Raw genomic sequence first — 23,131 nt, forward strand, 5'->3', positions numbered from 1 at the left:
AGCTGTGTGCACCCCATCCCTGGAAGTGTTCGAGGCCAGGCTGGATGGGGCTTTGAGTAACCTGGTTTAGTGGGAGGCATCCCTGTCCATGGTGTAGGGTTTGGAACAACCCAAGCCATTCCATGCCACTAAGCCATACCTGCTCCATGGCTGCAGCTGGCTCTTCCCTAACAGGCCTCCCCGGCAAGGTCAGCTGCTGCCAAAGAACGAGTTCTGGTACGGACTGGACTCTGCAGGGTGCACCTAGAGGGCAGACCCAGAGCCTGCCTGAAACCTTTTGGTAACAGCAATTACAAATTTCATACCTCTGCAATTAGGACAAGCACTTGTTCCAACAGTAAGGACTGTTGCAACAGTCAGGTTTCAGCCTGACAGGTCTCTGTGCTGCTGGCAGTCGGTGTCCCGCAGTGAAGGCCGCAGACGGGGTTCCAGGCTGACATCCCAGCCCTGCAGAGGCAGCGTTCAGAGCTGGTGACATTTTCCAGACCGCTGGCTGTACACGGAAATGCCCAGGGCCGCCCGGGCATGGTGGGATGTTGGAGGAGCGGCTGCAAGGCTGCGAAGGTGCGAGCAGGCAAGGAGCCGGCTGTAAACACAGGTTCATTTTGCAATGGCTGAGGCGTTTGGGTAACACCGGCTGTCGGGCGTCTTGCCGCTCATTTGAGGCTCGAAGATGCTGCTGGAGCTCTTCCAGAGGGTGAGGAAGGTCCTGCTCACGCCAACGCGGTTCCTCCCGGCGGGGAGCGGAGCGCTGCAGCTCCGGGCCCGCCCTCCGAGCTCCTCGGGGTGGTGCCGGCGGTGTCGGCGCGGCGGGCCGGGAGCGGGGATGCTGCTGCCGCCGCTGCTGCCGCTCCTGCTGCTGCCTCCGCTGCTGCCGCCGGCGCTGGCCCAGGAGCACCGACCGGCGGTGCTGCGGCTGGGGCTCCGGGACAGCCCCCGAGCGGAGGTGAGCCCGGCTTTCCTCTCCCTCACCCTGGATGCCAGCCTCGCCCGGGACCCGCGCTATGTCGCCTTGCTCAGGTGAGTCGCCTGTCGCCCAGCTGGGCAAAGGAGAAAGGGTCCTCGTGGGGAGGAGCGGGACATGCCGGCAAAGGCGCTGCGGAGCGAGCCGGGGGGAACGGGGAGTCTCTCACCCCTAGAAATGGGGTCGGGGACAGGCTGCTGGATCCCGGCTGCTTCGGGCTCACTAATTCCCTCCTCCCGGGGCAGAAGGCGGTACCTTCCCCAGGTGCGAGCCGCGCCGGCTCGCTTGTGCTCGGGAAAGCAGGGGCTGGCATGGGGGGATGCAGGGAAAGCTCAGCTCGAGAATGAGCCTGGTAGAGGAGCTGCTTTGCCAGCAGAAAAAAAGGAGAAGGAAACGGACGGAATTGCGGTTGTTTGCATGGAGGCTTCGGGGTGTCCTTATCGCCCTCCGCAAGCACCGGAAAGGAGGCTGTAGTGAGGTGTGGGTCAGTCTCTTCCAGCTGACTGCTGACTGGAAGAGAGGAAACGGCCTCCGTTGTATCAGGGGGCTTCAGACTGGATATTAAGAAAAAATTCTTCACTGAGAGGGTAATCATGCATTGGAACAGGCTGCGCAGGGAAGCAGATGGTGGAATCACCATCCATGAAAGTGTTCAAAAAACGTGTGGATCCTCCAGTCCTCCTTTCCCACTACTTGCACGTTTTTGTCCTCACTGGGCTGGTGAGAAAGGTGTCACCAGCTTTACTGGAAAGTGCTCAGGTCTCCAACATCCAGCCCCATCCTCACACCCTGGGGTTCAGCCTGAGGCCAGCCCTGCCACCATGAGGAGCAGGAAGTACTTGGTGGCCTCTAATCTGCTGTTTGTCACCACGGAGCAGATAGCACCTAACATGCCCAGTGCCCTCCAAAGCCTTGTGGCTTCTTGCCCCAGAGAAGGCTGCCTGTCGGTGCTGCACATCCTATATGGAATGTGAGCAGGTCACAGTTATGTTCTTTTGTACACCTGCTTTGATAGAGGTAACACCTGTCCCAGCAGGTACTCTCAGTCTCCCTTGGGTACAAAGGCAAGTGCTTTGGCAGCTGTGATGGAAGCTGGGGCTGATGATGTAAAGTCAGTCTTGCGCTCAAATTCTCCAAGCACATTTATGTTGGTGTTGCACAAACAAAACCAAAAAATCTAGGGAAGGAGGATGTTTAGAAAAAAACCAAGATTGTTTTAAAGTATTGCCTTATTTGCCCCCAGGGTTTGGCTCCCTGCTGATGTTCCCTCAGGTATGCTCTCCCCTTGTTGCCCATTAGAGCTCTGCTGGCTCACTTGGCCATCAGCATCCCTTTTGTACAGTGCAGAGGGCTGGAATGCAGTAAGCCATCAGGAATTCCTTGAGGCTACTGGGTAGCCCCAGGTCACCTACTGCAGCATGTTCCTCAAAGTGCTTGCCATGTTTACCCTCTACACAGTCTGCATAAATATAGTGGTTTCCTAATTCTTGGCATTCCCTCCTCAGCAATTCCAAGCTGCGTGCCCTGGCAACGGCCCTGTCCCCAGGTTTCCTGAGGTTTGGTGGCACTGAGACAGACTTTCTTATCTTTGATCCCAACAAGGATTCAACCTCAGAAGAAAAAATCCTCTGGGAATTTCAGGCACAGCAAGGTAAAGTGGGCATCAACTTGTCAGACTTGAAACCATCCTAGGTTTTGGAGGGTCTTTGACACAGGCTGAGGATGCTGCCAGGGCACAGCAGCAGCACTGGGGACCCTCCACAGTCTCAGTATTGCTATCATCCATGGAGAGATCTGTGGACCTTCAGCATGGTTTGTGGGAAGAGCTGTGCCAACTGTGGGAAATTGAGAAAGGATGTAGGGGAACTTGTATCCTCTCTGGCATCTCCTGAGACTCTCTCTTTGCTGCCCTGTGCTCCCTGCAGCAATCTTGGGAGCTCCCTCACTGTCTGGAAGATGGTCAAGTTCAGCTCAGAAGCTGTGGCTTCATTATGAAAATTAAGGAACAGATGTTCTGTTTCTTCTCAGAAATAACCTGAGGAGAACAGAGTGTTCAATCTCTCTCCCAAAACCAGAGAGCTTGGCTGGGGGTGCAGCCTTGCTTTCCTGTTGCTTTGACAGGGAAAATGCAAACCTGATGAAGCCCTGTCAACTGCTTGAGCTTGGTATTTTCTCTTTGAACTTAGCAAGAGTGTTAAGAGGTGTTTCAAATGAAAAAAAAAATCCTGTATATTCCTGTGGCACGTAGCACAATTGTGCAATCCTACATTACTGTACGGCCAGCGATGCTCAGTTTTGAAGTCAAGTGGTACTTTCACCTCATAGCACTTTGCTAAGTAGCCACTTCCTGTGACTCTGGCTCATGCCTTCTTCTCCGGTCATGACCTGTTCCTGGTTTGCATGCCAAGAAAAAAGCTTTGAAGGAAATGTGTCTTATGGCTCCTGTCAGTGGAGCTGGCTGTGGGGAAGTCAGCACTTTCCCCTGCATGAGATGGCCAGGGCAGGAAGGATTGCCCTGCCCCTGCCACACCATTGCATGCCAGGCTGGCTCATCTGCTCCTCAAGCATCAAGCCCATGCTTTGTCAGCTCACTGGAACAAGTGTTTGCTGGCTGTTGAGCTGAGGAGTTAATTCCTATCAACCTTCTGTCCTACAGAGGCTTGTGGCTCGAGGCCTGCATTTGCTGCTGTTGAGAAGGTGCTGCTGGCCCAATGGCCCAGCCAAGAGAAGATGATTCTTGCCGAACAGAACCGGAAAAAGCACAAAAACACCACCATTACAAGTAAGACTTAAACAGGGGGATGCAGTTCTCTGCCCCATGGTAAAAGGGGGAAGAGGAGCTGAAACCACTGAAAAAGAAATATTTCACCCACTTCGAAAAATACTCAGAGAAATCTATTTCTACTGTTTGCCATCCCGCATTTAATAGCATTCAGCTGCAGGGGTTGGGTGTGAAAGTGGTCACAAGGGTTTTGAGGTGAAGAGAGAGGCGAGAATGTTGATTCCATTATCAGAAGGCTTGATTTATTATTTTATGATATATATACTACATTATAACTATACTGAAAAGAAATAGAAGGAAAAGTTCTCAGAAGGCTAGCTAAGCTAAGAATAGAAAAGAATGAATAACAAAGATCTGTGTCCCAGACAGAGAGCGAGAGCCAGCTCTGCCATGAGTGGTCAGTAAATCCAAACATCCACACGAGACCAATCAAGGATCCACCTGTTGCATTCCACAGCAACAGATAATCATTGTTTACATTTGGTTGCTGAAACTGCAGCTTCTCAGAAGGGAGAAAAATCCCAAGAAAGGATTTTTCACAAAAGACGTCTGCGACAGTTGGGAGGTTCTCAAAGCTTGCAAGATGTGCAGTGAGGCCTGACCTCTTCTGTCTGACTGGAAAAGTTTGTCACATCTGCAGCATCAGGCCAAATAAATACAGGCAGTAAAGGTTGTTACTTGGCCAGAGCTCAGCTACCTTAAGATAAACACCCCTCCTTTCTCCTCTATGCAGAAAATACACTGGATATTCTCTACAGCTTTGCAAACTGCTCAGGGTTTCACCTGATCTTTGGACTCAATGCCTTGCTGCGGAAAGGTGGCTTGCAGTGGGACAGCTCGAATGCCCAGGCACTGCTGGACTACTGTGCTTCCCAGAGGTACAACATCTCCTGGGAACTTGGGAATGGTAAGTGCTTGTTGGCCAGACTAGCCATCACCTAGAAAAGTAGGGGCGGGCTAGTAACTTTGGATATTTTGGATGATGGCACATCAAGGCACGGTGATGTTTTATAAAGAGACATTAAGGTCTTAATTTTCAGGGGGATTTTACAGAAAGGCAAAATGAATGAGCAAATTGAGATGATTTTGCTGCTCCTATCAGGGCTTTGAGATGAGGTGAACAATCCCCCACAAGGTGCAGGATGTCACCTATGGCTGGGACAGAGTCCTGGAGAGCAGCACGCTGAACCCCCCAAGCTTTTGGTTTCATGCTCACCTTCAAATATCTCACTCACACTATGCCAGACCAGGTGAAGCCTTAGGGAACTGGTGCTTCCCACGTGGATGGAACTGCCCTAATTTGTGCCCCAGAAATAGAGAGGGGTGTTGATGTGCATGTGTCTTCCTCAGAGCCCAACAGCTTCAGGAAGAAATCTGGCATCCACATTGATGGCTTCCAGCTGGGGCAAGATTTCATTCACTTACGCCAACTGCTGAATACCTATGCCCTCTATCAGCATGCCAAGCTCTATGGCCCTGACGTTGGGCAGCCCCGAAAGCACACGCGGAGACTGCTCAGAAGGTAGGAGTGTGAGCTTCCAGCAGCATTCCCTGCAGTGGGGCAGCTGTGGAGAATTGTGGCTTGTCTGCCCCTATATGCAGGAGGCATGAAGAGGCTTTAAGGCAGGGGTTGAACAATTTTTTTTACCTTGAGAGATGACAATTATAATCTTACCTGCATGCTTGAGTTCAAGGCCTGAATACTCAGCCAGTTAAACTCAGCTGCTGGAAGTACATCAGTGATCCACACATTTTCCCATTGAGTACTGGCTCTAGGGTTGTGCTAACAAGGGCTTTTTAGCCTGAAAAACACCCACATGTTATACAAAGGTCAATTCATCCTCCCAGCAACCTGCTGAGGAAGCCAGGCTGCCCAAAGCCTGCTTAAAAGCCATGGCAAGCCTGGTCCCCAGCATTCACCATCAGTACTGCCAGCTGTGGGGAGAGGGGAGGGCTGTGCATGGCGTTGCACTAGGGGGAGTAATGACTGGTAATACTAATCCCCTTTCCTCCACCATTCCCTCTGCTTGCAGCTTCCTGAAATCGGGAGGGAAGGTGATCGACTCTGTCACATGGCACCAGTAAGTACCATTTGGATGCCACTGTCACTCTGATTACTGCCTCATTTTCTTTAAAAAATGTCAATTTGAACAGAGTTATCAGTCTCAACAGAAAAGAGGGGGGTGAAATGCCCCTTTTTGCAGTTTCTCAGGGGCCTCTCCACAAAGTTCTGTGTTCAGAAAGGAGATGAATTGAGGGAGCACATGACAGAGATGCTGGAGCCTCCAAAGGGTCTACTTGGTGCAGAGACCCAAAAGCAGTGGTAGGGGTTTGTCACAGGGAATGCAGAGAATGTGCAAGATGATAATTTTGTTTGCTCTATTTATATCTAGTTGATTTAAAGAAAAAGCCCTGTAGGTCTGACTGACCCCTGTCCATGGAGAATTGCCAGCAGCTCCTCCTGCTCCCTTGAGTTTGCTCTTGGAGTAATTTCAGGCTCTGTGTGGGTAACTCACACTCAGATCCCACACACAGTGCAAACAGGACTGGCACCTGGCCCTTTCCTCCTGTGCAGGGACTTTGATTGGTAGGTTTAAAGTGCTCACGGCAACAGTGGAGTAAACTGGCCTCAGGGCCATGAACTCCACATGTTTGAAAGTCATTTCCAGGTGAAGGCAGTTTTCTTTAAAGAGCCAAATGCAGGACATGACATGCAGCAGTCAGACAACAGTGAGAAAAGATGTACACACTCATTTTTTATATATATGTATACATACATCAATTATCTATGCATTTTCAGCTGCTAGAAAGGCATGAAACATGTCCTTTCCCCTTCCTGGGCTGCTGTTAACTCATTTAGGATTACCAGGTTTTAGCTTCCTCTTGTGGCTGGAAGGCTTCAGCTGTTTTTGGTCAGACTGAGTGAGAGCAGGATGAACTGCAAAAACCACCATTCCAATTTTTTTGGACAAATAAGACTTAAAAGCTCTTCTGCTCGTGGTGGAGGGCACCATTTATGCCATAGGGATGCCCATATTTCAGCTCCCTCCAAGTGGCCAAAATATTCCAGCAGATGGACAGATGCTGTAAGCTGATATTTTTAATATATAACTTGATAGAGTACAGCAAGTAATCACATAGACTCCTCAACAGGAGAAGACTTACAGAAGCTGGCTCTTGGTAATGTTTTCCTTATTCTTAATAAATAGATGCAAACAAACCTATTACTTCTGGTGGAAATTTCTGTGATATCCTTACTCCACTGAGGTAATTATATCTTGAAGTCCCTTAAATACAAGTGACAGACCTACACATTTGGAAACAAAAAATTAAAAAGCACTGGACAGAAAAATCATGCTGTGGATAAATGTACCAATCAACTGAATACTTTCAGTGGTGTTTTGTACCACTGGTGGTATTACTCCCTAATTTTGTCTATGTTTTTTCCCTGATTTTCAGTTACTATGTGAATGGACAGAGCGCAACAAGGGGGGATTTCTTGAGCCCTGAAGTGTTGGACTCCTTTGCCACAGCCATATATGAAGTCCTGGAGGTGCCTCGTCCTGTTCAATCATTCCCATGTTCAGTTTCCAGGGGGTTAACAGAATCCAAAATAAAGCACTACTTCTTACTAGCAATAGACAGGGATAGTCAAAGATTGAGTTCTGCTGGCATTGTATGTAAAAAAAATAAAATTAAAAGTAATGATACCAAAAATAAGCTCCAACAGTTTGCTATGCAGCAAACATGATGCCAGGTGCATCACACACCTACAACATTCTCATTTATTGATATAGTAACTACTCAGGGATGTAATTTATTGTTATCCCATCCCCCCAATGTTTTTGGGGGGTTTTTTGTTTGGGTTTTTTTTTTTTTCGGAGATCCTGACAGCATTATAACTTAGAATATAGCACTACTCAGCACAAGAGGAACTATGGGACCTGGATTTTAGTGATGTTTGTCCTGTTTTACATCAGTAGCAAGTTTGGTGTTTTTTCAGGGGGGATGTAAATCTACTTCTAGTCCTTTCGATCCAAATTTCTGTGACATCCCATCTCAGAGCGTTATCCCTTAAATGTAAACATCCTAAGTAAGCCTTTGGCTAAAACACAAAATATTTTTAATTTCAGTAGCCAAAAAATTAACTGTCGTCTCTTTCTCTTCTTTCCTAATGCCACGCTGGCCAGATTGTTGGTCAGACTGTGCCGGACAAGAAGGTGTGGCTGGGAGAGACGAGCTCTGCCTATGGAGGAGGAGCTCCCAGATTGTCTAACACCTATGTTGCTGGTTTTATGTGAGTACTGGGTCCCAGATGTGGGGAAATCATGTATTTTGACAGCTGAATGAGGCTGCCCCACAGGAAGAATGTGGCCTCCTCAGGCTGCCTGGGGAGGAGTATGAGCAGTTTTTTTCCATCCTATAAGACATGATGACTTTTTATCAGGGCGTGGTGGGCCAGCAAGTCAAAGTCTGATAATGACAGACAACCTTGTTGTTAGTGTGATGATTTCTCTCAGCCTTCAGACCCTTGGCCAGTTCAGGAGAACCTGCTGTCACTCCTTGTTTCCACCACCTACAAACAGGGGAATGGAGCAACTGTTCCCATCAACTTGGACTTCAAGAGGTGGACTGAAATTATTTTTTCATGTAACCAATGCAAGACTTGAAATTAGTTGTGTGCTTTTAAGGAAGTCATCATCACTCACTAAGTTATGTTTTCCTGCTTCCCGATCTGGTTTGAGAGGGGCGACAGAGTACTGGTGAGGTCAGCACTTTCATCTGCATGATATTTGCCTCATTTTTTGGCAGGTGGTTGGACAAACTCGGGCTTTCAGCCAGGCAGGGGATTGATGTGGTAATGAGACAGGTTTTCTTCGGGGCAGGGACCTATCACCTGGTGGACGCCAACTTTGAGCCTTTGCCGGTATGTGAACAGCCCCTGGATGCACCTCTGCACAGGCAGCTCTGGGTGTGGAGGGACAGGTCAGCTATTTTAACAACACCTTCTTTGGCTTGGATGGCCACAGGTATCCTTGCACCTTAAGCTATCTCATGTTGCACTACAGGTTAATGTACTATTACATATATATGTATGCACACTAGATATTTACTCCAACTGCAGGGGGGCAGCCAGTCTTCAGCACAGCAGAAACTGATTTGTGGGACACAATGCTCTGGTTTGTACATAGAAGCTCCTGGATCTCACAAGGTTTTTCTGGATGGCCTGTTTTGGTTTGACTACTCCTCAGCTGAGTGACGTGTAGTTTATAAACAGAAGGGAAAAGAGGTATTAAAATCAATTATATTTCATGTGAAAACCAGGCCACAGTGAAGTCAACACTAAAGTGTTATAGGTCATGAGCATATTCATCCTACAGTTGTGGCTGAAGGATAATTAAATTGAAATATACATTTAGTATAGTTTTATTTATTAGGAAATATACTTTGCTGTGATGAAACTTCATTATATGAACTACACATTGTTCTTGCAGAAGCGACACATTTCTTTGTACTACTAGCGCTTAGATTGGGGTGAGAGGACAGCATTTTCCTTTTTAGCTTTCCTCTCATTTTTCTGCTTCCAAATTGTGATTTTCACTGGTGGTCATAGAGCCAGCCTAAAAGAAAACCCAGCATACAGGGATTTTCCATCCTACTTGCTCAGCTGCTTCCTATGCCAGAGGCTGCATCATCAGGCTTGTGACTTTGGGATTTTCATTCCCTCATTAAAATAGATTTAATTTGGACTGAAACTGTGTGCCCTTTTCCTCACCAACAGACAGTACAGATGTTAACCAAGCCAATAATGCTTCAGAGGCAGGGAAATCCAAGCCCATCTGTAGTTAGCACAGAAATGAGGAAGCACATCAGTGTCAGAAGGCTACATTTCCTTGCAGAGGGATTCAGAATGAAGGCTGATAGCAAAAGTAATTTCCTGGGCTTTTGGTGAGTCAGAGGAGAAACACAATAGTTTTCCTCCTAAGAAAACCTCAAAGACCAACAAACGAGCTGGGAGAAGCTCTCTGAAAGCAGGAAAGACCTGGAAAAAATGAGTCTGCACTGGTCATTGCCCTGCACTGAGGCATAATCCTGGAGTGTCAAAGTGATTTGTGACTCAGATTTAGAAGTCAATCCTGATACCTGTTCAGAAGTACAATGTTAAAGGGGTCAAAGTTTAGGAGTTTCTTCCTGGTGTTGCACCTGTGCCTTAGGTACAAGCTTTCATGCAGGAAGGGCAGCTTGCACTCCTGCACTCAGTCCCAAAGTTCTCTGTACCCTGCAGAAGGGCATTTTGAAAGCACAGTCTCTCCCTGACAGAGCTCTGAGAGTTCCTTATGAAGGGGAAAATGTGTCTAAGGCACCTTCTAAACACAGCTGCTCACAGGCAGGGTTTCCCTTTAGCTGTGGTGTGTGAATTTAAGTAGATGTGAAAAGCTTGGTAAAGCAAAAAGCTATGGGGAAAACCCCTTGACATGAGCTTCAAAATTAAGGTTAGATGTGTGGAGCACCTGGCATGTACACAATTTTTTCCATGTGTTTTTGTGCCTCCCAGGACTACTGGCTCTCACTGCTCTACAAGAAGCTGGTGGGTACCAAGGTGCTGCAGGTCAGCCTGGCAGGAGCCAACAAGAGGAAGCTCCGTGTCTACCTCCACTGCACAAGCAGCCTCAAGTAAGAAAGGGTGAAATAGCCTGGAAACTGAGCCCGTGGCCACCCCCGGGCCAACAAATGCCCTTTGGGACACTGCAAGGTCACACATCATTCTGATCCCCACCATCACCTTCTCTTGCCTTGCAGCCCAAAGTACAGAGAAGGGGATGTGACACTGTTTGCTTTAAACCTCTACAACGTCACCCAACATTTGGAGCTACCAGATTACCTATCGAGCAAGCATGTGGATCAGTACCTCTTACTTCCTCATGGCAAAGAGAATATTCTTTCCAGGTAAGTTGCAATTCCTCCAGTCCCTGAGGAAAGACTGTGAGTAAGCTTAGATGGTCTTTAAAACCTCACCTTATTCAATTTGCAAGGGGAAAGAAGAGGTTACTATCTGGGGTTTTTTCAGTAAGATCCGACTTCTGTTAAATCAGATCTCCTAAACTCAGGCTGCTGAAAGCTTACTAAGTTATAAGGACATTTACTTGATGTTAATTTGGAAGTTTATCCTAGCAGGTGTCAGTGTTCTGGACCAGCTGCTAAAGTCTTGTTTTGTTTTGGTTGGTTTTTGTTTTGTTTTTTTTTTTTTGCACAAGCACAGGTATATTGCTTTCCCAAGTGCCAGCTCCTGATTTACAGCAACATGTTCAGACTTTGTATGAGGGTGGGATCTTTTTGATGTCATTGTTAATGCATCCACAGGGAAAAGATCTGCTCTGTGGGCAAAAAAGAATATTAATATTTTCAGAAGAAAAAGCAATTTAAATTTGTACTTTTCGAAGTCTGTCTACCTGTTGACCTCACTGGAAGAGAAAGAAATGTACTTTTAGATGTGCTTGTGCAACCACTCTGAAGGAGTCCCTGTAGTGGGAGTGCTGCAGATGTCTGTGTGTGTGTGTACACACACATTCAAGGGAAGTTTGGTTTGGCTTTGGGCTGAGTTAATGTTTACACTCAGGCCCAGAGCAGCTTGCACTCGATGGCAAACAGGGCACAGCTGCCCAAACAGCCTCTCTGTCCCTCTGCAGGTCCATTGAGCTGAACGGCCGCGTGCTGCGGATGCTGGATGATGAAACACTGCCAGAGCTTGTGGAAAAGCCCCTTGGTCCTGGCAGACTGCTTGGCCTTCCAGCCTTCTCCTACGGCTTTTATGTTATCAAAAATGCCAAAGCTATTGCTTGCATTTAAGTGGTCAACACACACACTCAGGATAAATGTAAAGCATTTGCCTAGTAGGAAATTCTAATCCTAGAAATTCACGTTTCTGCCACGGGATTTAATTCTGGTAAGGGATGCAAATGTTGCAGCACTAGCACAACTGTTAGCTGGGGAAGACTAAGGTCCCACTGGGTAACTGGTACAAGGAAGATTCCAGGACAATTATCCAGGTAGAATAAGACCAGTCAGGTGCTGGTTTTGCTCTTAATCTAGTCTGTCACTGTGCTTGAGCGTGGAACCCTTCTCCACACCACGCAGGGAGCTTCTCACACTACCTGGGGCTCTGCCTACCCAGGCACTGCAACCTCCCCTCTCCCTCTCCTTTTGGCAAGCACAGCTCCTAAAGCAGTTTCTTCAAAAGCTTGCCTTTAGAAAGGATAAGCAGAGTTTTATTTGAGCTGTACAGCTGTGACCTCACACTGGGGAAGCCTGAGAGGGGGTTGTGGTTGCTGAGGGTGTCTTGGGGTGGAAAGTCTGGACACACAAAGCAAACCAAGGTCAGGGTGCTTGGAGGGGCAAAGGCCTTGCAGAGACACCAGATCCTCTATTAGATTTGGGGAAACAACACACATTTTTCTCAAGCTAGGATTGTTCAGTCACAAGATGGAGCTGTGGCTCTGTGCTTTCCAAAGGCAAGTTGTTGATGCAGGAAATGCAGGCTGCTCCTGTAGGGTGGTCAAACTCTGCCATCACACACTTCTTCCCTGCACGAAAAGGAGAGGAGCCCAGCAGGCCCTGGCAATAACCCTCTGTGCTCAGGAGGCTGCACAGTGAGTGCTCATGACCCTTCAGCCTGCACCACTCTGCAGGCACTTGAGCTGGAAAGGACTTTCCTGAACCTGTGCACAGGTAAAGCTCTCAAACTCTCTCTGCTTCACACTCCCTAATGCACCCAGGTCTCTTTTGTCTTGGGGAAATGGGATAGGAAAGGTGCTGAGGAAATCACTCACCCCTCAACCACCAGAGTTGCTATAGAGCATCCTGGGGACAGAAGTGCCCAGTCAGGCTGACATCCTTCCTACTGGAAAAACAGCACTTTTGGACAGAAATCAGTGTTGGTGGTGGCTTTTCTCCCCAGCTGAGCCTTCCCCACGCACACCCTGTTGCAGGTGGCTGTGCCAGCAATAGCTCCCTGTGGCACACAGGCTGCTGGTCCCCAGGGCAACAAAAAGCCAAGGACAGTAGCTGGGGCCTCCTGCATATATTTATTTGCATCTACTTTTCTTGAAGGTATGTAGCCCACACCACTCTCAATGCCTTATATTTATGAGCACAGCAGGGAAGAACAACCCCACACTACTGTACCTCCTTTTTAAGCTTTAAAAAGATGCTACTAGCTACATGGGGTTTAATGCAGGGCAGGGAACCTTTTTTAACAAGATGACTTTCAAAGCTGATGTACTTTTGTAGCTGTGATGAAAACCTGCACACTGAAAAGGTTATGCTTGAGTTCAGTGTGTCAAAGGAGTGTGTGCATCCATGGAGCAGATGCATTCCGTGAAGGGCTATATATCAGGGGATAACATAGATCAGAAACCAGGAAGGCTGAGTTTGTTTACATTGTCTAAGTTCCATAACAGAAGCAAAGAGAGTCTAAGATGGAAAGTCTTACATACAGTCAACATAAAGTTAATAATAATATATTATTATTATTATTATTATTATTATTATTATTATTGTAAAAATGTAAGTTGCAACTAAAACATCAAAGTTATTTGCCTGGTAGCTTCTTTTTAGAACTTTTCTAAAAATTTTGTTTATTCCAATGCTTGTGAGTTTTGTATTTGAAGATTTTAATTAAAGCAATTTATACCAACTTTTGGCAATCTTAATTTTTTTTAAGACTCCTTTTTGACATACTGATATCAGGACACTCCCTAGTTTTCTTTTGGTATAACTACCCATGCTTCTTTTTATTATCAATAAGAGTACCCAAGTACACAAAAATGAAAGAAATCCTACACAGGTTTGTGTGTTTCAATCGTGTTTGCCAAGCAGCTCAGAAGCCCTCTGCCCAACGTGACTCAGATGTGATACATGTGCTGCTGACTGGCACACAGGAACTATCAGGAGGGGCCCGGGATGTTTGCACATGCAAATGACAGCTGCTGCCAACCGTGTCTCCTCTCTGAGCCCTGTTCTTGGTGGTGGGGTAGGGAGGGGAGGTTTGATTTACAGCTCAGTAAATCAAAAACCTTGCTCTTTACAAAGTGTTGCACATCAAGCTAATAGCTACTGTTAGCTCTATACAAACAGAGCACGAGGGACAAAAGTGCAGGGAATGGGAAAGAGGCTGGATCCCAGCACTCCAAGGAAGCCATGGTCTGAAAGAGATGAACATCACCCTCACAGGACCAGTGCCTGCCCCACCCTTATCTCTGGGGCTTTTATTCCTCTGTGAATGTCATAAACCTCGGGGGATTGAATACACTGTGTGAAATAAACAGGGCCAGGAGACTTCTTCTCCTGTGTAATGCTTTTATTAAAAAGTGACTAGCTCAGGATTGGGCGGCTCGACAGGTCTGCAGCGTCCGTCGTCTCCCAGGGCGACTCAGAGGAGGAGGATATGCGCAGCTCTGTCCACCAGGGGCAGAGCTGGGGATCAGATCCTCTCTGGGAGCCTTTTTGGGTCTCCTGATCCCATAAGATGGTGTCAGATGTTAGTTTTTCCCACTCAGTCGGCCTGGTCTCAGCTCCGGGGTCAACTCCCATGGTCAGGGCGAGAGGGTCCGAAGGTGTTCCGCGTCTCTGCAGGCTCAGCACTCGGTTCTTCACGTCCAGACATCACTCTAGTCTCTCAACTCTTAGGTGGCTCGTTGTTTTTGGGGTTTCTCCATGAGTTTGGAGATGGGGGTCCCACAAAGCATTCTGGTCTTGCGAGTCACTTTGCATAACCCCCCCCACCTTCTCAGGTGTCTTCACTATTCTGGGAAAGGTACAACTTAGCCTCGGGCAAGGTCCCCACCCAGGAGAAGGGCCATTACCTCGCCCCGGCCAGGGCTTTTACTAATACAAAAACAACCATTAACGACAACGACCCGTGATTACAATAACAAAACACACAGAACTTGGGCAGAGCCAGTGGTCTGGCTGCCTTTTTGAAACTTTTTCTCATAAAAAAATATTAACCGAGTTTTTGTTCATAACAGTCCCCCCTCTTTTTCTTTGATCGAGCTTAAACTCTAAGCTCGCATCAACTCTCGATTTTTGTTTTGAATCTACTATAAATCTCTTGTGCACTTTGGTAATCACGGTTACTTAACCTTGTTACTTTTTTTGGTTTCTTCAGGTTTGTCTTCACGGCAAACACTATTTTACTGAAACAGATAAATAAGCATAGTAAAAATAGCAATCTTCCAAGTGCACACACAGCGAGAAAAACTACCTTTTCCCACACATCCTTTTTGAAAATCTCCAGGTTCTCCCACCCGCTGGGATCAAGTGTAGGAGTTTGATCTTCATTATTTACACATGCTAACTTTTTTATTTTGTTTGAAATGTTCCTAATAATTGAATTCTTTATTTTTAATACTGCCTGGAGCCGAATAATTTTGTTTAACATAGATATTGGGATCCGAATTTGGCTTTTACAATTTTGGATTTTCTCAATTTCTATTTCACTGTGCCTGTTCTGTTTAATTTCTCTTAAATCATTATATATAGGAACTCCCAAACTTGATCTAGTTTCTTTGGGCAACAAGAAAATTGGTTTTATCACTCTAGCGGTGCAGCTGCCAGACAAGATCAAATCTAGGGGTTTAAGGCTCCCCTGAAATGTGTTCCTAAAGGAGTTTATCTCTTTTCCAGTATACCCATATAAATACTTGTAACAAACAATTTTTCTTACTATTTTCACCATTTCTTTGCTTTTTACTAGATCTGCTGAGCTTGTTTCAGCAGCATCCTATTCAAAGCACAACCAGGCTTCCCCTATAGGGCACTCTCCTAGGAGTGGCTGCTTAAAAGTGGCAGTATTGTATATTATCCAATACACTCTCTTATTTTTTTTTGATAAAAGACCAATTGGGAGAGGTTAACACAATCAGGGTTAGAACTTATGTGGACTCTCGACAAGGAGCTCACTTCCTCCTCACAGAGGGGTTGGTAGCATTCATTGCACGGCTCAGCTGGGCTCCCCTGAGCACCACCAGCAATCAGAGCCATCAGTACTACCCTTCCCAAGAGTCCGGTATGGGTCATCTCACACAGCCTGCCCACCCGGCCTTGCCTCTTGGGGAACTTTACTGAGGAAAAGCTTCCAAGCTCTTTTGAGTCTCTTCTACCCGTTTCTCTGGTTAAACCTCTCTCGGTCTGTTCCTTACCAATTTTGGTTTCTCCTCCCAGGGGAGTGTTCTGTAGAGGATTAACCTGGAGTCTTTAGAAATAAATTGGGGAACTTAACCCGAATTACTTATTTACAGTCCTAAACTTTTTTCCAACATAATTTACACAGAACAGTCTTAAAACATTTTAAGCAATATTAGAACTCTGATACCATTTTTTTTTCCACACAGTTCAGTCTTTTTGACTCTTCCTTCTGAGAGTCATCTTTAAATCACAGTATACTCAGGTGAATTAACTTGTGAAGCAGATGAATCTTGTCCAGCGCCGGGGGGGGGTGAGAGTGATGTGGACTCTGGTCCAATGCCAGAGGGAAAAACTGGGACTCTGGCCCAATGCCAGAAGGACAAAGGGGTGGAGTCCGGTCCAATGCTAGAATGCCAGAGGGGAAAAAAAAAAACTGGTGTTGAATCCTGGTCCAATGCCAGGAGGTGAGAGTGATGTGAGTCCAACCTTTTTCTTTTGGTCTGCACAGTCGAATTAGTAATGAAGAGTACCTGAAACGGGCTTTCAAACACAGGCATTAATGGTCTGCAATTTAATGATTTTATCAAAACTCAGTTTCTCTGTTTAATGTTATTGGTTAATTTCTCATTTTCCATAGCTTGCATGTTTCTCTCATCAACTTCTACATACTCTGTATTTTGCAAGGAGTTGTTCTCAGCTAACTTAACTCCCAAAGTATTTTTATTCCCCTATTTTTCTGTGTATTTAATTCACTGGTTTTTCTGTTCTATTTTTCAAGATGTTATCTATTTATCTCTTGCTTCTGTTTCTTACTTTCGCTTACAGCTTAAATACTTCTTTCAACCCCTTACACTTGAATTTTTCTTACACCATTCTTCTACACAATACACTTCCCTCTAAGGAGATGTGGTAAAACTTATAATGCACAATCTACATTACCTCTATTCTAATTTGTCTATATTTATTCTCACACATTCCTTCACACCCTCAAGACACAAACTGGATCATTATTGCTAGAAAATCACTGTGGCTCCCCTCACCTTGGGGTTGGCCCACAGGTCTCAGCATCTCTGGGCCTCCTGGAAGGGCCCTGGCTCTGGTTGCCTCTGGTGCATATTCACCTGTGAGGCTGTCTGCGTGTCACTCACGCTCTTACAGCTATGGCTCTCTCACACACCTGAGGAGCACTAGTCTGGTTTGCAGGTCACACACACTCTTTGGCCACAGCCCCCACCCGCCTGGGGGACACAAGCTTGGTTTGCAGGTCACACATACACACACTTCCACTGCCCCCTTCCCACGTGCCCGGGAAGTTGAGGCTGACTTTGCTTGTGACTCACTCTCACGCACACAACAAGACAACAATAAGGTACCTTTTACTTTCACATCACTTATTACAAGTTAAGTATTACTGGCCAGTTTTGGTGCTATTGGATATCCTTTCTACCTAGCTGTTTTTGTCTAACTTCAGATGTTTTTCACTATACTATACTATACTATACTATACTATACTATACTATACTATACTATACTATACTATACTATACTATACTATACTATACTATACTATACTTCTTAGTACTTTGTTGAGACAGGACTTATCTGCTCCTGTATCTACCAAAAATTCAAATTCTTCATTTAAGGGTCTCACTTCAAAGTTTACCAAGGGCTCTTCTAGATGTTACATCAGGTCCCCTATAGTGTAAAGCCCCTGACCCTCTAATCGTCACCTTTAAGGATCTTCCCTAAATTATCTTGTTCTCTAGCTATTGCCTCATCAAGACTGAGTTTTCTACAAAACCTCCTGACGTGTCCTGCCTTTCCACAGTAATAGCAATGTCGCTCTCTCAAAGGGCCTTGAGGTGTCTCTATCCCTCTTGTACTTGACAGTACTGACCTATCCTTGCCTCCTCCTGGTGGTGGACCCGCCCACCCTGCACTTTCTCTAGCTACAGCAACCATGATCTTAGCCTTGGCCTTTGCTTTATCTTCCTCCCTCCTTAAATACACCTTCAGTGCCTCTTTTAATAACTCATTAATGTTCTTCTCTTGCCAATCTTCTATCTTTTCCAGTTTTCTCCGTATATCAGGCCAAGATTTGGTAACAAATTGGACTTTTAGTAGCATTTGACCTTCTGGGGTGTCTGGGTCTATTCTAGAGTACAACTGAAAGTTCCGCCTTAGGCAATTAAGCCAGGCAGCAGGAGCTTCATCTTTCTCCTGTGCACCCTCAAATGCCAATTGGGTATTAGTTCCTTTGGGAACTGACTCTTTGATCCCCCGTATTATCAAAGACCTATATTCCCTCATGGCCTTCCTCCCCTCCTCCTGGTTAGGGTTCCAGTTGGGCTCTGTTAGTGGCAATTTCTGTTCACCTGATGGCACCTGGGGTCCTGGACTGTTATCTTTCTCCCAAATTTTTATGCCAGCCGCCCTTATCATCTGGACCTCTTCTGGGGAAAATAATATACTCAGGATGGAATTCATTTCCCCCCAAGTGTAGATATTTGGACCTAGAAATTGATCTACTTGTTTGGCTATGCCCACTGGGTCCTCAACTAAATGCCCCAACTCTTTCTTGAATCCCCTCACCTCAGAAGCAGTTAGGGGAGCATTCACAAAGCCAACACCTCCCGCCACTCCTCCCATAGGAACCTCTCTGAGGGGAAAGAGTCTCTCTGCCTTGGAGGTCTTGGATCTGGTGCTACAGTACGGCCCATCTTCAGATGCCAAACTACTTTGTGGGTTTTCTGGGTTACCCTGAATGTTCTGCCCATCAGCAGGTGTATTTGCTGATAGCTGTCTATCGGGCGAGGAGGCATTTGTGTCCCAGGTAGAAGGAGGTAAAGGGACAGCAATAGGAGGGGGAGAAGAGCCTGAGTGAATATTAAGTGAAGCTGGAGAAGGCGTGGAGAATGCAGCAGGTGGAGTAGGCACTTGTGGTGGTGCAGAAGGAACTGGAGGAGATACTGGGTTTATCATAGCTGAAGCTGAAGAGGTAGAAGGAGGAATTTGAGCAGGTGGTAATGAGATGGCAGCCGGGGGAGGAACCGGACCTGCCATTTGAGGTGCTTGAAGAAGAGGATTATAAGGTGGAGGGGCAGAAGGAGGCAAATAATCCAGGGGGTCCCATCTTTTACTAGTCCTATCATCCCCTCCTTCATTCCCCTCTTTCTTCCTCTGTACCTTACAAATTCGCACCCCTTCATCCCCAACAGCACTCTTTAACCAGCAAGCTACATACAATAATTGCTCAGGATCAGTATCCCCTCGAGCTGTCAGATAATTATTTAATTGTTGGCACATCCACTTATCCTTCGTCCCACACCAAGGCCATCTTCCTTGCAACTCTAATTCTGGCCACGCTTCCATACAATAATGGATCATTTTCACTTTATCTAATCCCTTCGTGGCCTCTATAGAATCCCATTTTACTAACAGTTCTCCTAAGGGACTACTAGGAGGTATATCCCTCAGTCTCTTGCCAGTCTTTTTACTACTACAACATCCCATTTTTCAAGTCTCAATAAAAAATATCCCGAAGGTGCCTCTACTGACTGGGAATTTCAAAAAAAACCTTCCTTGAGGAGCTCCAGCCTCCTCCACTGAACTTCAAATTTACTGCCTGATGCTCAGGACTTTATACTGAAACAACTGCCCAATCTCTTGATTGCCCAACTTCTCAGCGTCAGGTCTTACATCTATCGGGACTTAAACACACGAAGCCACGGCCAAGAATCCGGGTCGTGCCTGACACCCTCAGTCAGGAAAAACAACTGCCTGATTTTTAGTTTGCCTAACCCGCCAATTTTTAGGCTTCACCGTATCAGGACTTAAAAGCAAACCGCAGCCTCCTTCGCTGGGGTTTGTGCCTGACTCCTTTGTCAGGACTTACTTTGCCTGCAGGGCTTGTGAAACACCCGAATCCTTCTCGGGACTGACAAATCTTACTCGAATCCTTCTCGAGACTTTACAAAAGTGCCTGACCTCCCTTCGTCAGGACTTACTTTGCCTGCAGGGCTTGTGAAACACCCGAATCCTTCTCGGGACTGACAAATCTTACTCGAATCCTTCTCGAGACTTACAAAAGTGCCTGACCTCCCTTCGTCAGGACTTACTTTGCCTGCAGGGCTTGTGAACCACCCGAATCCTTCTCGGGACTGACAAATCTTACTCGAATCCTTCTCGAGACTTACAAAAGTGCCTGACCTCGCTTTGTCAGGACTTTGGGGTGCGTGCCACTCATACACAGTAATTCACTCCGCACGCCCGGAGTGGGGGGGCCCTTTATTCCCCCTTGGGAGACGACTCACTCACACTAATTTCACTCGCGTCTCCCTGTTCCTGGCCGCTTTTCTCGCGAAAAAACGGAACCGCAGTAATAAGGGGTCCACTCTCGCTTCGAAGGTCCGGCTGCTGGCCCTCGTCTCACTCACACACACATGCGCACGTCTCCCGCTCCCGCCACCGAGTTTCTCACCAGTCCGGTGCTCCGGTGCTCCTCTGCGTCGCTGTCCTGAGCCGGTCCCTCTGGTCCTGGTAGCCAGCTGTCCTCTGAAGATCCAAGATGGCCAGTCCTGAGTCCTCTTGCGGCGTGGCTATCCCGGACGAGCCCCCAGCTGAAATAAACAGGGCCAGGAGACTTCTTCTCCTGTGTAATGCTTTTATTAAAAAGTGACTAGCTCAGGATTGGGCGGCTCGACAGGTCTGCAGCGTCCGTCGTCTCCCAGGGCGACTCAGAGGAGGAGGATATGCGCAGCTCTGTCCACCAGGGGCAGAGCTGGGGATCAGATCCTCTCTGGGAGCCTTTTTGGGTCTCCTGATCCCATAAGATGGTGTCAGATGTTAGTTTTTCCCACTCAGTCGGCCTGGTCTCAGCTCCGGGGTCAACTCCCATGGTCAGGGCGAGAGGGTCCGAAGGTGTTCCGCGTCTCTGCAGGCTCAGCACTCGGTTCTTCACGTCCAGACATCACTCTAGTCTCTCAACTCTTAGGTGGCTCGTTGTTTTTGGGGTTTCTCCATGAGTTTGGAGATGGGGGTCCCACAAAGCATTCTGGTCTTGCGAGTCACTTTGCATAACCCCCCCCACCTTCTCAGGTGTCTTCACTATTCTGGGAAAGGTACAACTTAGCCTCGGGCAAGGTCCCCACCCAGGAGAAGGGCCATTACCTCGCCCCGGCCAGGGCTTTTACTAATACAAAAACAACCATTAACGACAACGACCCGTGATTACAATAACAAAACACACAGAACTTGGGCAGAGCCAGTGGTCTGGCTGCCTTTTTGAAACTTTTTCTCATAAAAAAATATTAACCGAGTTTTTGTTCATAACACTGTGTACACTTATTTGAGAACAGGGAGAATCATATTTCACACTCATTCCAATTCACTTTTGCCCTTTTGACTCTTGAGGTCAGATTACTTACATTGAATCTCCTGGAAGGTGGAGTAAGTTGCATCACACTTTGGAGCAGGGGATCATTTGGTGTATGTGAAAATAAGGAAACTGATAACCACCTTAGAGTCAGGGACATTTTGGCCATCAACTCAGATTTCAGCTAACAAGACAGCAGGGCTTTATTAGTCTGAAACGAGCTATTCCCTCGATTATCTTTCAGTGAAGGCCCAGGCCACTTTATTATGAATGTAAATACAGCAGCAGTAACTGTAAAAGTTTACTTTGTAAAAGTTTACTGCTCTACTTCCCCGAGCTCCTTAAAATTTTTCTGCAGACAGTCCAGGGTTTCCTTGCCACTTCACACATATAAAAACCCCAAAGCAGTGTCTACAGAGGACATCCAGCTGGTGACAATGAGCATCCACATTCCTACACACATGGCAGGCAGATAGGCCGTGGGGATTCATTGCCAGGACTCACTATTCAATCACACCTCAGGTACTTGTCTGTGTCTGAATAAAGCCCATGATGACTTTCTCAGCATGATATGGAACCTAGATTATTAGCTACTCTTCACCAGAGTTGAGCAATTCTCTCCTTTATGGTCCTGTGCAAATCGTTTTACAGCTGTGGAGTACTGCTCATTAAAACAATAAAACAATGGCAAAACGTTGGCAAAACATTAAAGTCACTTCTCCATTGCATTCATATTTCACTTCCTCCTGCTAGTCAGCATCTTGGGAAATCAAAGTTCAAAATGGTTTCCATTGTTTTCTACCAGTGTGTGAGTCATTCAAGCTGAAGGAAGTGTGTAATGCAAAAGAATTTATACTCTAGAGGGACAATGAACTCCCCACGGAATCTTTTAGCAGCAGATCTGAGGACACACACACTGAAACCATGCCATGAAAAGCAAAGGTTTTATGGTTCTCTGCTCTCTGTTTTGTGCAATAACTTATAAGTTGGTGTTATGACCCTGAAGGTGAGGTAACAGGTTCTTGTTAATGGGGTAGAGAAGAGTGAAATGACACATGAATGACCAGTGTTTATATAGAGCAGGTTTAGTTTAGAACTCTGGAAAGGAGGTATGCAGCCGCTTCAGATATTATCTATAGAAATATAACCATAGAAAATATAAAGATAGAATTTAAGAAAATATATAAGGAAAAGAAAGAGAAAGGACAAGACAGACAGTGGGAAGATATGAAGGGAATGAGAAGAATGTGTCTTTACAAACAAACTGTGAGCATGCCTGTAGGAAAAGCTAGATGCTGATAGGTGAAAGAAGCAACGGGAGTAACCATAAATTTCAGACAGAGACTTTCTCATCTAAGGCTGTATTAAAATCCTGGACTTGGAGATACAAAGAAAAGGTGGGGGTGGGTATGTGTGTGTGTGGGTGTGTGGGTGTGTGTGTGTATATTAGAAGGGGATACGTATGAGGTGATTCGGGCAGCCTGTACCTCCCAAGTACCTCAGTCAATGGGGAAAGGAAGAGGGTCATGCGGCCGGGAAAATAGGATTAAAAGAAAGCTACGTCCTCCAAACACTTGAGAGATGCCACGGGAATGCCCATGGCCTCTCCCTTTTTTTTTGGAATAAAGTCAGAGGACTTCTCTGTCTCCTTTTTGGACATAAACCTCCGGTGCTGTGAATTTTTCTGCACAGAAAACACCACCTGTGGACCCAGCAACAAGACTTAATTGATGCATTGAATTTTCATATGCGATGATTGCAGTCTTGATCCATCAAGGGTGGGGGAAGCCCCTGAAACATGAAGTTCAATGGGTTAATACACAAT

General features: G+C 46.5%; 1 protein-coding gene across 1 annotated transcript; it reads left to right on the forward strand.

Moving 5' to 3' along the window:
- The first annotated feature begins 673 nt into the window (after positions 1 to 673).
- Positions 674 to 13,231, forward strand: HPSE (heparanase). Its single transcript, XM_058025157.1, has 13 exons — positions 674 to 789; positions 844 to 1,020; positions 2,470 to 2,615; positions 3,621 to 3,746; positions 4,480 to 4,653; positions 5,097 to 5,268; positions 5,780 to 5,827; positions 7,206 to 7,299; positions 7,937 to 8,043; positions 8,559 to 8,673; positions 10,303 to 10,421; positions 10,548 to 10,694; positions 11,435 to 13,231. The coding sequence occupies exons 1-13, from the start codon at positions 674 to 676 to the stop codon at positions 11,592 to 11,594; spliced, it is 1,701 nt and encodes a 566-aa protein (XP_057881140.1). The 3' UTR covers positions 11,595 to 13,231.
- The last annotated feature ends 9,900 nt before the right edge of the window (positions 13,232 to 23,131 follow it).

This window comes from Melospiza georgiana, chromosome 5, assembly GCF_028018845.1.
Source record: "Melospiza georgiana isolate bMelGeo1 chromosome 5, bMelGeo1.pri, whole genome shotgun sequence".
Lineage (NCBI taxonomy): Eukaryota > Metazoa > Chordata > Aves > Passeriformes > Passerellidae > Melospiza > Melospiza georgiana.